At 37.0% G+C, this 12,411-nt stretch overlaps 1 protein-coding gene and 1 pseudogene across 1 annotated transcript; one reads left to right on the forward strand and one right to left on the reverse strand.

Moving 5' to 3' along the window:
- Nucleotides 1-1,601: 1,601 nt before the first annotated feature.
- LOC122965632 (cartilage intermediate layer protein 2-like) lies at nucleotides 1,602-2,389 on the reverse strand. Its single transcript, XM_044329787.1, has 2 exons — nucleotides 2,178-2,389; nucleotides 1,602-1,722 (listed from the first exon to the last, which is right to left on the reverse strand). The coding sequence occupies exons 1-2, from the start codon at nucleotides 2,387-2,389 to the stop codon at nucleotides 1,602-1,604; spliced, it is 333 nt and encodes a 110-aa protein (XP_044185722.1).
- A 2,620-nt stretch (nucleotides 2,390-5,009) lies between these two features.
- Nucleotides 5,010-11,529, forward strand: LOC122965633 (annotated as a pseudogene).
- Nucleotides 11,530-12,411: the final 882 nt, after the last annotated feature.

The following is a 12,411-nucleotide window of genomic DNA, read 5'->3' on the forward strand; positions in this document are numbered from 1 at the left end:
TTGCACTACACTGCTGTCTATATCTCATAGAAAACCATAACTTCATGTAAGCCTATGAGCTTGTTAGTAAAACCTTCAGCTGGGTAGAGTTGTTATGGGTGGAACATAATGACATAATGAAAAGAGATTTGCTGTTTATTAGTAATTTTATTGCTGCTGATTTGATCCTTACAGTAGTCATATAAGATAATGATTCCATAATCACTAAGAAGAAAAGATAGACTGATAAAGCATGGAAGACATTGTGAAGTGTCAGGTAGGAAAAGCACAGGTGCAAACAAAAAAACGAATAATTACTGAATTCCATTTGACTGCTTTGGATTCAGGGTCCTGGTATTGTGCATGCTGGCGCACTGTCACATCATCATGACATCATAATGGGAAGCTCGAATACAACGGAGCCATCATTAATGTTATTTGTAACACCTGTGCTTTTGCTATAAGTCAAAATACCTGCTGTGAAAAAGGCTGATATTTCTTTCATCAGGCAAAGTTAAAAACAACATCAGAAAAGAAAAAAAACATCTGATGAAAATTAAAGTAATAAGAATCTGAATGTCTTCTCTCCCCATCGTTATCAGGCAGGGCTTAATGTTTGCATGGGCACCCAAACTGAACTTTGTAGTCGTGGCAAGTGCCAGATTTCTGGTCCTCTTTGCGGCAAACAAATCCCTGAGTTGGGTTGTAACTGAAAAATGATTCCAAGAGATAAGTAAGTCAGTATGCTATTCAGCGCAAAATGTTTTTTTATTTGTTTAAAAATATTCAAACAAGAAGGTAACAAGGTACATTGCTAAGACCATAAATTATTGTTTGAATATGACAACAACATGATCTATTTTGTAAAAATACTGTTACTGTTTGAGGTAATTTTGTATGAGCAGATGTCACTTCTTTTGAAATGTTAAATCTCTATGAAGAATGGAATTGTAAATTGGAAGCAATAATTGATTGGTGTATTCATATTCCTTACTCCTCAGAATACACAAACTGTATTTTATCATTTAAAGCTGTCAGAACAAGAATGAAGTAACGGCTCAGCTGGTTTAAAAGTTTCAGATGCTATGTGCCTATTACCCAGTTTCCTCATGGGGCTTATTAAAATGTAAACAATTTTAATGTAAATGTTCCTCAACAAAGTTTTCATTTACTATTTAAGGAATAGTTCTATTGATGATGATCAAAGATCTGGTAAAGAATTGTTAATGTTGAGAAGTTTTGAATGTTTTTTTAAAATTACTTCATGTAAACTTTTACATTCTTTCCCTATAAGGCAACTTACAGATGGAAGATCTCCCCTGTAGAGATGGCTGGGGTCAGTGTATCGGTGGTAACAGCTTCTATGTGCAGAGGGAAGTCGCAAATTTGTTCTGGGTACTGGTTCTTCAGAGCTCTCAAAGTCTCCCAGTCCCCAGTTCCACTGGGATCGTCACGGTCATACCACTTGGTCCAGCATACTGCAGGGAGTAATAAAAAAAGAGAAACAGGCTTACTGTTGGGAAACTGCCAAGCCAAAGCACCATCCTAAATGAATGCTTACGCACACAAACAATGAAAGAGAAGGAGAAATCCAATGTGCATTTGCAACATAAAGAACGTGCTCATACAGTACCTCCATCACCGCAGAAAGGGGGATGACAGCTGAAACGAACACGATAATCATTACACATCCTTGTGGGTTGGTCCTGGTTTTTGCAGATGAATCCTACAGATGGGTCTGATCTGAAAGAGGAAACACAGAGTTATACTTACTGAAATAAACTGCTTGCATTTTATTGCATGGACTGCCAGATGCGTGTGGAATAAAACACAATGAATAGTTAAACATTTTGTTGATTGTTTTAAGACATTTTGGATATTACACATGCAATATTGTGACTGACAAATGAGAGGACACTCTCTAAATAGGAGAGAATTAGACCCAATTAACAATTAACATAAATGTGTATATTGCATCCTTTTAATAATTGTTCAGTTGCATAAAATGTGTTGTGTGCTGTGTACGCTGTGTTATCCTGATGCTCAGTGGTTACCAAGTACAAAATAAAATACAGTAGAATAGAATATGAAAAGTACAAACAAACAACATTAATGCAACACATTCAGTAGATCAATACGAAAAATATGAATCACTGCATGAAACACATTCAAATTATTCATCCTGGTACCGTACTTACTGAGTGTGGAGATCACCTGCCTGAGCCACACTGAGACCAGAAAGAGTTCGGGCCTCGATATCCACTGGTTTAGGGCAGATCTTTCCTGGGTTCTCCTTACGAAGATTGTAGAGGGTCTCCCAGTCTCCAGTTCCACTGGGATTATCTCTATCAAACCAGTCTGTCCAGCATTCTGGACAAATGTATTCAAATTGACAATTTGCAATAGACATTTGAAATCTTTCTACAATTGCACATATTGTACTCTGTTCTAGATGAGCATCAAATGTCAAAAAACAAAAATAGATGCAATGTAATTGTAAAAACAAAAGGTGTAATCAGCTTGCAAATGTGGGTGGGATAGAGGTTTTTTTTTGTTTTTTTTTTTAAAAAAGAGTATTAGACCTTTCCATACACAGTGATCCACAGAATGGTTTAGTCTGTACTTTAAATGTCAAGATAACCACTTAAAGGAATCTCTAACCTTCCTTCACAGTAGGGGGACCGCATGAAAGACCTGCTCCTGTGTGAAAAAAGAAAAAGATATATTTTTAACACTCTAAATTTTACTTTCCAACTATGTTACAAGAACCTGATAGAACAACAGAAACAAAAACATCAAAAACACAGTGGTGCAGGTGTTAAAAATATCAGATTTAATATTAAATGAATATTCAGTTTTCTCATGTAACAATAAGAGGTTTGTCGTGCTTGTCTTAAAAGCTTCATGATCAGATGAAGACATGAAAAGCTGGTTACAATGTGTGAATTTTACTAAACTACAGTGAAGGGCCTGCTGGTGGCTTTCTGTTAAAGATAATCATACAGATGTTGTATTTTGTGTATATTTCTGATAGATATTGAAGAGTAGTAAGAATTGAATATATGATCATTGTTGTTATTGAGATGGACCTACCAAAAAGTGATCCTGCAACAATGGCAACACTTAACTATTAGAGAAATTAGAAAATGGAAAAGGTCAGGATCACAGAACAGAACATACTGTGTATATAGAACTTGTAAATGTATATAGAAAATATACAAAAAACCCTGTATATTTACATTGAAAAATTTGGACTTATAATACAAAAGGTTACACATTACCAGTTTGATCATGGCTGCAAATAGTGAGACACCTGTTGGGGTAGTAATTTGCATTATAAATCTTAATAAATAAAAATTATGTTCACAACATTTATTGAGATGTACGTATGAATAAGAATAAGAATAAGAATAATGATGAATCATACAAAAAATGCAGCTCAAAGTGCCCTACAACAAAATAAATTACAGGCTTAAGTGCCTTACATCAACAAAGACATAAAAGAAATAAAATGAACATAAAAATATGTAAATGAACATAAGATGGAAAATAAACCCCTTTGATAATGTTAATAAACATAAGATAAAATAAAGTGAAATACGATACATAGAATGCTTATTTCAGTGGTGGTAATTTGAGACTTAATAAATTAAACCCAGAAATATTCACCACGTGTACACAATATGTAAGTCGGCGCCTAGGTCTCTAAAGCCATAAGCGTACCAGAAACTCCCTTTTCCCGATGGACACAGACTCACCACCAGTCTTGATTAACCGAAATAAGCCTCTTTCAGTTTACCCCAGAATACTTCCCATAGGTTTAACCTCACTGTGGGTCTTATCTGTGTAGGGTGCAACCCGAAGCTGCCCCAGATAAAAAAACACCCTTAGTGGTGCTGTGGGGTTAAAACACACACTACAGTCTTTTTTTTCTCTAACCTACCAACCACAGACCTCAGTACTCATGTAACATAAGATGGAAAATAAAATACATAGAATGCGTACTTCAGTGGTGGTAATTTGAGACTTAATGAGTGAAAGTATTTTGCCATGTGTACACAATCTGTAAATCTGCACCTAAGTCTTTGAAGCCATAAGCAGTTATGGCAAGGAAGTTAAACCTTTATACCTGGAGAAAACATAAATTGTAGACAATATTGTTAGACCTCACTTGTTTTTAAGAGTCTTATGGTAAATATAAGTGAAGCAACAAGCAGTCTGGCTGAATCAGAGATTACATGAAATTTCTCTACAAAAAAGACTCACCTCACCCACAAGACCTCTCAGTAGATTTGAATGTTACTCTGAACTTCTGGCTGGCTTAATGAACCTCTCTCCTGTCTCTCTCCACCTAAATACACTGCTTTATCACAATCTGGAAGATATCCAATAACTGACACCATGTAAATAGTTACACTCACTGGAAGTGAGACATCAATTCCCTATTCAAAAACAACGCTTTGTTTGCTTTGTACTGTTGTACTGTTGTATGTTTTGATTGTGGGGGACTACGGATGCAAATTAGCTTCAAGCTAACTCCGGTGCAGTGCATCTTTAATGTTTAAAACTGCACACTGTCCCAATCAATAAATCAAATCAAATTTATCTATCTATCTATCTATCTAGTAACTGTACTGACAGCAGTGTTGTGGTTTCTTACAAAGAGATTTTAACAACATATTTTTAAATGAAAAATGTATTGACAGTTAACGTACACAGAGGCTGTTAAGGATTAAATCTGATCAAAGACTTTGACAAAGGTTTTTGCAGGAATGTGGGCCTAAACAACTTGTTTTTGCCAGTTTGGGTATATGATCTGGTCAACTACCAAATACATATTTGTGTTCTATTGAACCTCTCAGCTCTTTTTACAGTAAAGGAGCTGATATGCTTTAGTCAGGGATTGATTAAAAATTGAATTAATTCCAATTTGTAGACATATGCAGCATGTGACATGGGGTGGCAGGTAGATGTTACTTTATTTTTAGAAGTAACAAGCACAAAATTGTTAAATGTATGTCTTTGTGGGGATGCTTGATGAAAATTACTTGGGAACCTCTGTTAGAGGTCTCAGGTCAATACAAGCCTTGTCATGCCAGACAGACTTTTCAGCAGTGCACCTTTAGTAATCAGCTCGTAGTCGCAAATTACAATGCCTGAAGGGAGAACCGACAATATTATAAATGTTATATTTCCTGAAAATGCTTGGATTCTTACTCTCTTGCCATCCCCTCTGTGCACTCACAAACACATACACATACACACATACATACTTTTTTTATACTCAGATGACCGGCCTCTTCAGGGTGCATTCAGACAGGTTCACTGAAATACGTTTCTTATTACCATCTCATCTCATTTTTCCTGCAACCACTAAGATGGCCATACATTCATTCAGCCTCAGTACAATGTCGCCACACTATCACCAGGTATGCAGTGCAGCGATGAAGGTGCCCACTGCCCCAATGTTGCTGCTGTAAACATTTTATATTTAAGCAATAGCTCACTCCAGGCACCCCTTTGCTATGATATAATCACAATATATCACTGCCTGGAATGAGCTATTGCTTTTATAAAATATGAAAGTTATATACACACTCCAATTTCAAACCATTTTTATTAAAATGTTCATAAAGCATTCATAAAGGATTATTCTTACAGAAATAGCCCCCCCAGCTGCCTGCACACAGTTCAAGGTGGTTGCTATGCAACATACTAGCTCATTTTATTTATCTTTTTTATATCTCTTATTTTATCTTTTTTTTTTTTATCACAAATTGATTCCATCATTTGGCTATTTATTTATATTAATTTGTATGTTGCCATTTATTGTGCAACCACTGAAAAACTGTCCAGCATCTGTAGGATAACTTAAACTACTGGTAGACTTGCATTTTTTGTTAAGTGGAGGTGTGTCGCTTAGCGTGGCAAGAATGTTGCTCCACTTTCTCCGGTCACAAAGTAGAGGTTTCACACTTGTGGCCACCTACAGCTATTATCTCTCTTGTGTCAAGACCCACATCAGATAGTTTCTGAACCGTGGTGCTGCAGAGGCAGTGGTTAGTGTATTTCTTCTGCCTTCCTGCTTGCTTGCATATTCTGGGTAACATTGTGTACCTGTAAAACAAAGCAAATGACAGTTTTTACATTTGGGCTGTACCTTGGGTCATTAACAGCCAGAATAGTCAATAGACAACCCTACATATATTTATATAGAGTTTTTAGGTACTCTATGGTACCCTGATCTTAGCCAAAAGGATAGGCACTAGGTCCACTTACCAAACATTGTCAACACCACAGATCACAATACATCTTCTTGGGTGAAGATAGAAGGCTGGTGTGAAGGGTGGTGCATCCAAGGGTAGGTCAGATTTCAGTCGTGCTTATTTTTGTTCATAATAAAATGAGCATTATTCATGATAAACTGATCATGAAGAAAGACAACACATGCAAGCATGGGCACCTAGATATGATTTAAAATGGGGGAGCAAACTCGGAAAGATACAGAATTGGTGAGGGGGTCTAGGGCTCCTCCTCAAGAAAAAAACTGTAGTTTAAAACAAATTTCCTGCATTTCTACAGCACCTAAACTCTTGGATTAAGTCAAGAAACAGCCACCTGCACTAGTCTAGATTAGTTAGATTGTGGGTTCTAGGAAGACCAAGAATGCATCAAGAACAGTACAGACCGAATCACCATGACGTCATGTTAGCAACAGTCACTTCTGGGTAGACGACTGGCAGTTAATCTGAATAGCGGAGATATGTGAAATCAGCAAACTCGTTTATTTCTGTTGTTGTTTTCAGTTGTAACTGTAGTGTTTAAAGATATATAGTTAAACACAGTGGTCCAACCTATCTGATGTTTCTGCTGTGCTTATTTTATGTACTGTGTTGCTTTGCTTGCATCTTTGATAAACAAAATCTATCTAACAACGACATCTCACTGCCAGTCGGACTAACTGGTGGCTGCTGTTGTCATAGTGGGAAGCCGCCTTACCACGGCTTTATTCATTTATACTTACTTATGCTTACTTTGAATTACTTTTACTACTTACAGCTTATACTTACTTATACTTATTTACATACACTTAATTTATTTCTTCTCTTGCTTAAACTGACATTTATTTTTGCTCTATGCCATTAAATTGTATGTATATGAGGCAGGGGCTTTCTACCTGGAAGTTATTGTAAACAAACATATAATTGGGTGGATTAGGACAGGTAATGATTATTAGAAGAATGAAGAATTTTATATTTGAGATTATATTTATAAAAGCATTATGTAGACTAAAATGGTAGTAGGTTACCTAAAAACCCATCACTGGGAATTGCAAGAAAGTTTCAGAGCAACAGAGAGACAGTGTCACCGTAACCATAGTAACTCACTCTCAATCCTGCCTGTGTGTGTACTGTATGAAGCAAGGGGAGAAGAGAGACACTGACTGAGATTACTCTGAGCAGCATGCATAGGAATACACTACAATATAACAGATTTGTGTATATTTTTAATTTTTTGACCCCTGATGGTCTGAATAACTCGCTGCTGCATGGTGCTGCTGTTGCGCTGTGCTGCTCTGTCTTATCTGTCTGTGCGCTGTCAGTGTCCTCTTTTCGTGCCATGACGTTATCAGTTATGAATTTGGTTTTCAGTGTGTTAGAAAATGGACGTGTGGCGTGAGAGCATGTGAAAAGTGTCATTTGCTGGAGTGTCATGGTGTGACAGTTGGAAGCCCTGCAGTGTATATCATTTTTTTAATTCAAGATAATTATATCACTATAATTAAATTGTTGCTCCAGGATGTGTGACACACCTCTGATTGCAAACATGCTGTGTGTGTTTCACTCCTCCTTTGTGTGTTTAGAGGGACAGGTGACATTGTACCATTATGGATGGAAAGACTGTGCCACCATCCTCTTCTGTTTCTTCATCGCCATCATCCTCCATGCAGTAGTGCAGGAGTATCTTCTGGATGTAAGCACCCATTCACTGTGACACAATTCCTAGGAAATTTCCTAGAAAGAAGCATGTAATTTTGTACTAATTTAAAAATGTAAGAACTGCCCCATTTGAATCCACATTCATCAGTAATTCATTATGGGAAACTTTATTCTCTGTATTTCTTGAACTGTATGCTACACTCATTTCTGACCTGACCTGCTGTGCACTGACTAAGAGACTCTCTGATTTTAATCTGAAATAAATAATTGTGAGCACCAATTGAATACTTTTTATAGGTGGTACCAAATTACATACTTTTTTTCAGGAAACATATTGGAAATATTTAGAAGACTATTCTGGAGTTACCTCATATCATCTCATTGCCTCACCTTACTTTAGACTTCATCCTTATCATAATACCCAACATTTGATTCCTTTGAAAGTATGAGCCTTCATGTCATTGTTTAGAAATATGGCCAGTGAGGAAGAATGAGGTTTTATTTTAGCACCATCGCCCAGCTTTCCAAAGCGTAATGAAAGGAATACTTCCTCACATGAAGGTTTTCAACAGCCAGATATAGTATTGGCTGTCTTTTCTTGTCCTAGCTATTTATGTTAGTGTGGCACTTCCTTGTGTGTGACAATAACAAGAGTCAACATGCCACCATGACTGAGTCAACTGCATTCATCTCTATTATCTGTTGTGTTGTTCATGCTGCAGAAAGTGAACCGGCGTCTTCATCTCTCCAAGAGCAAGAACACCAAATTTAATGAGTCTGGTCAACTGTGTGTGTTTCACTTGGTGTCTAGTGTGTGGGGCCTCTACATCCTCATAACAGTGAGTGACATTTTAATGTGATAACTCATTGTATTCAGCGATAACTTTCTGGTTGAGGACATGTCACACATACTTATCAAGCATAAATAGTGTATTTCCTTTTGAGATGCACAGAAATGACTGTATTGAAGGCTTTTTAAGTATCCTTCTCTCTTTCTTCTCACAGGAAGGATATCTCCTGCATCCCAGCAGCCTTTAGGAGAACTATCCCCATGTACACCTCAGGTATGACTGATGTGTATTTAGCACTGTCAGTGATATATTTACATATAAAATAAATACAAGTAGTACTGGCTAAAAGTATATGGCATGGCTTATACATAGTGATGTTTTTCCTTCAGTAGAAGTATATTTCATTGACAATACATATCTTTTTTAAAAAAATGTATCCACATACATTATTTTCATTATCTGCAGATAATAATCCGGAAAATAGTGAAAAATGCCCATCACAATTTCCCAAAGCCAAAGCTGACATATTCAAATCTCTTTCGTCCGACCAACTGTCCAAAACACAAATATTTTCATTTACTATCAAAGAAGACTATTTACAATATTCACATTTGAGATGCTGGAATTATCAGTGAATTTTTTGGCATCTTTGCTTAAAAATGATTAACTGATGAAACAAGTTCTGACTGATTACTAATCATTTCAGCTTCACCACATACCTTAAAATGCACCTGTGCTTTGCAATGCGGTCACAGATATTTTAGTCATTCTCAAGCAGTTATGTGTCTGTTGTTGCTTTAAAAATTTGTGCTACTTGCCTGACCTTTTGTATAGCTGTCAATTACTGCTAAAATGTTCAAAATGGTGAACTCCTTTTCTCAGAGAGACATATGCAGTGTTTTTCATGTTCTGCACACACTGCCAGCACATTTACATGCACATAAAAAACCTAATTACTGTGAGTAACCAGCTGTGGTGTTTATTCTCAGATTTTCTCTGGTTTGGCCAGTCATCTGATTTCAGAAACACAGATTAAGAATAACTAATTAAACATGATCTAACGTGACCATAATTCTGCTAGAGAACCGATTACTTTGCCATGTCTACAGCTTTGTTTTTTTCAACAAGCGCATATGCATAAAAAAAACCCCGCTGAGCTTTACTTCCAGAAAGTACAAAGGACAGTAAGGAGGCTGTGGGGACTGGAGGAGTACTGGAGTGTGACTAGATAAGCTCTATGCGCATGTGTGTTTTGGTTGTGTGTATTTTGGTATATGTTCATTAGGCAGTTACAAATAACAAAACGTTCCAGGAATATAAACAGAGTATCTTTGCAAATAACACCCGCTTGTTTTTCAGGAGGAGATTTGTCAGCTCTAGTACATCTGTATGTATCTGCTGCACATCTCTGCAGCCTACTTGTTAAAGTAAGCATCCAGTTTAAGGACCTTTTTGAAAACCTGCAAATTTAAAGACTTGTCAGGAAATATGCATGGATAGTGAGAAAAGAAATAAAGAAAACAGTAATGGAACACTCTGAAGTTGAAGTTTGAACCTACATTCTTACATGTGTTTAAGGACAATCTATAAATATTGAATATAGTTTTCATGGAAACCTATATGGATGTCACACAGGATTATTTTCTTTGTCACCTAATCTATCATCTTCTTTTTCCTGTGCAGTTTGAGTCATGTGGGTCTGGTGCTCCTCTTCTCTGGTCGTACAGTAGTGAGGTGAGCAAATGAGCAATGTCCAACATGTGTGGATAATGATTCATTTTGTGACACTTTTTACAACAACTTTAACAAGTATTCAGTCAAAATACACTTAGTGTCCATAAAAATAGTCACCCCTGTTTACTTTTTTATTTTTTTACAACATAAAATCACCCTTGATGTGGCCAGGATTTTCTGACACAAATTGAGAGAAAATGACTTTTCGCTACAAATCGATCAAATGGATTCTGACAAGTCCAAATTACAATACTCTTTATTTTAACCTTTTCCCTTAATTTAGACTTATTTACTCCATTCTTAATTTCATTACCATTATTTGTGACAGTGCATGACAGCAGCACTCTCACACAGACAGATTTTTTTTTTATACAGGAAAAGTGGTTATAAATAGAGAAAACCAGAGCAAACTAAACTGCTACATAGTGGTCCAGAGCTGACCACAGTTGCCCAGGGCAACGGTTACTGTCAAACCCTAAAAATTTAAGAAATACTCTACAAGCTTTCAGCAAATACACACACCACAGCCAGAAATTAATTTAATTTGGCACATCATGTCCATTTTCCAGAACAATTTTACTAATCCTTCTGCTTTGGGCCCCTTCAGGATGACTGTTTTACTGCTGGTATGTTTGACTCAGTCTTGGCTACTTTGGAAGTTTATCCGCTTCCAGCTGAGGCGCTGGAGGGAGTTCAGACACGAACAGGCTGTTCACAAGAAGGCTGCCGCAAAACAACCCCTACGGCCACTGAAGAGAGACTCGCGTGAGTATTAACACCCACTCAAAATGTTTCATAATACACAGATGTCACCTCTTATTACAAAAAAGTGCAGCATCAAAGTGTTTCAGATATTTTTCAATGCCAGATTCACAATAATCATAATTTTCCTTGTCCCATTCCTCTCTCATCACTTTCTGCTTTCTTGATTTGTCCTGATCACACTGAATGACTGTTATGTCCTGTGTTAGTAGAGATCCTGACCTGACCTCTGTTTCTCCCCACTAGTTGGGCACCATGAAAACAGAGTTCTTAAAGCTGAGAATGGAGCCTCTCCTCATACCAAAAAACTCAAATCCCCATAAGATAACATACTGACTGGCCTGAACAGCGGCCTTAGCCCAGGCTAAGGTTTCTCATCAGCACAACGAGGAAGCTGGTGGCTTCTGGTTGAGTATGTCCTGAGATGTTACAGGGACTCAGTCGCTACAGACTTAGGCTTGAATGCTGGAAAATGAAATCCAAGGAAATCCCTTGAGCCCAACAGACATTTACTCTTCTCATCATATCAGTATTTTTTATACATCTACACGGCCTGCTAGCACACCCCAAGGAGCACCATTGTATACAGAATGATTAAAATGTAAAGTGAACACAGTATGCGGCACACATGTTACTGTGTGTCAACGTTGAATGTGTTGATGCATATCCTCATACATAAGTACTGTATTGGTTGTAGTGTTGTCTGATGTCGCAGCTGTTTTCAGCTCTTTGCCATTGAGCCGGCTTTGCTTGTTTTCTTGTCTGGTCCATTGGAGAAGAGAAATGTTACTGATGATATGGTATGATATGAGCTTACTGTATACTGGCCTTAACACTATCCCTTCACCATGTTGGGGAAGGGATTTTGGCCAACCAATAGAGTGGTCACCTGGGCTCCTCCCAATGATTCTTGTACTGCATTTCTCACCGATCACTTAACAGATATGCACAAGTATGTATGTTGGATATTACCGCATGCCATTCCATGTTTTTTTTTCTTCTTTTTTTGTTAATTACTTTATTAAATAACACAATTTTCTGAAATAAGGTGTGGACTCATCTATTATGAATGAGCCTGTAGAAGTACTAGGTCTTTTTCTACATGTTTCTACATGTTATCAACCAAAAAGAAAAAAAAAATCATAATGTTATATTTTGCACAAAAAATTTTAAGGAATAGTTTGACATTTTGCGACATATGTTTA

Source organism: Thunnus albacares, chromosome 16 (assembly GCF_914725855.1).
Source record: "Thunnus albacares chromosome 16, fThuAlb1.1, whole genome shotgun sequence".
Lineage (NCBI taxonomy): Eukaryota > Metazoa > Chordata > Actinopteri > Scombriformes > Scombridae > Thunnus > Thunnus albacares.

What these genes read in the sequence shown, in the direction of transcription:
- LOC122965632 (XM_044329787.1), bottom strand. Translation starts at nt 2,389, where the DNA reads ATGTCTATTGCAAATTGTCAATTTGAATACATTTGTCCAGAATGCTGG. An exon ending in GCAGGTGATCTCCACACTCA is followed by an intron (nt 1,723 to 2,177) that starts GTAAGTACGGTA and finishes TTCCTCTTTCAG; the next exon opens with ATCAGACCCATCTGTAGGAT.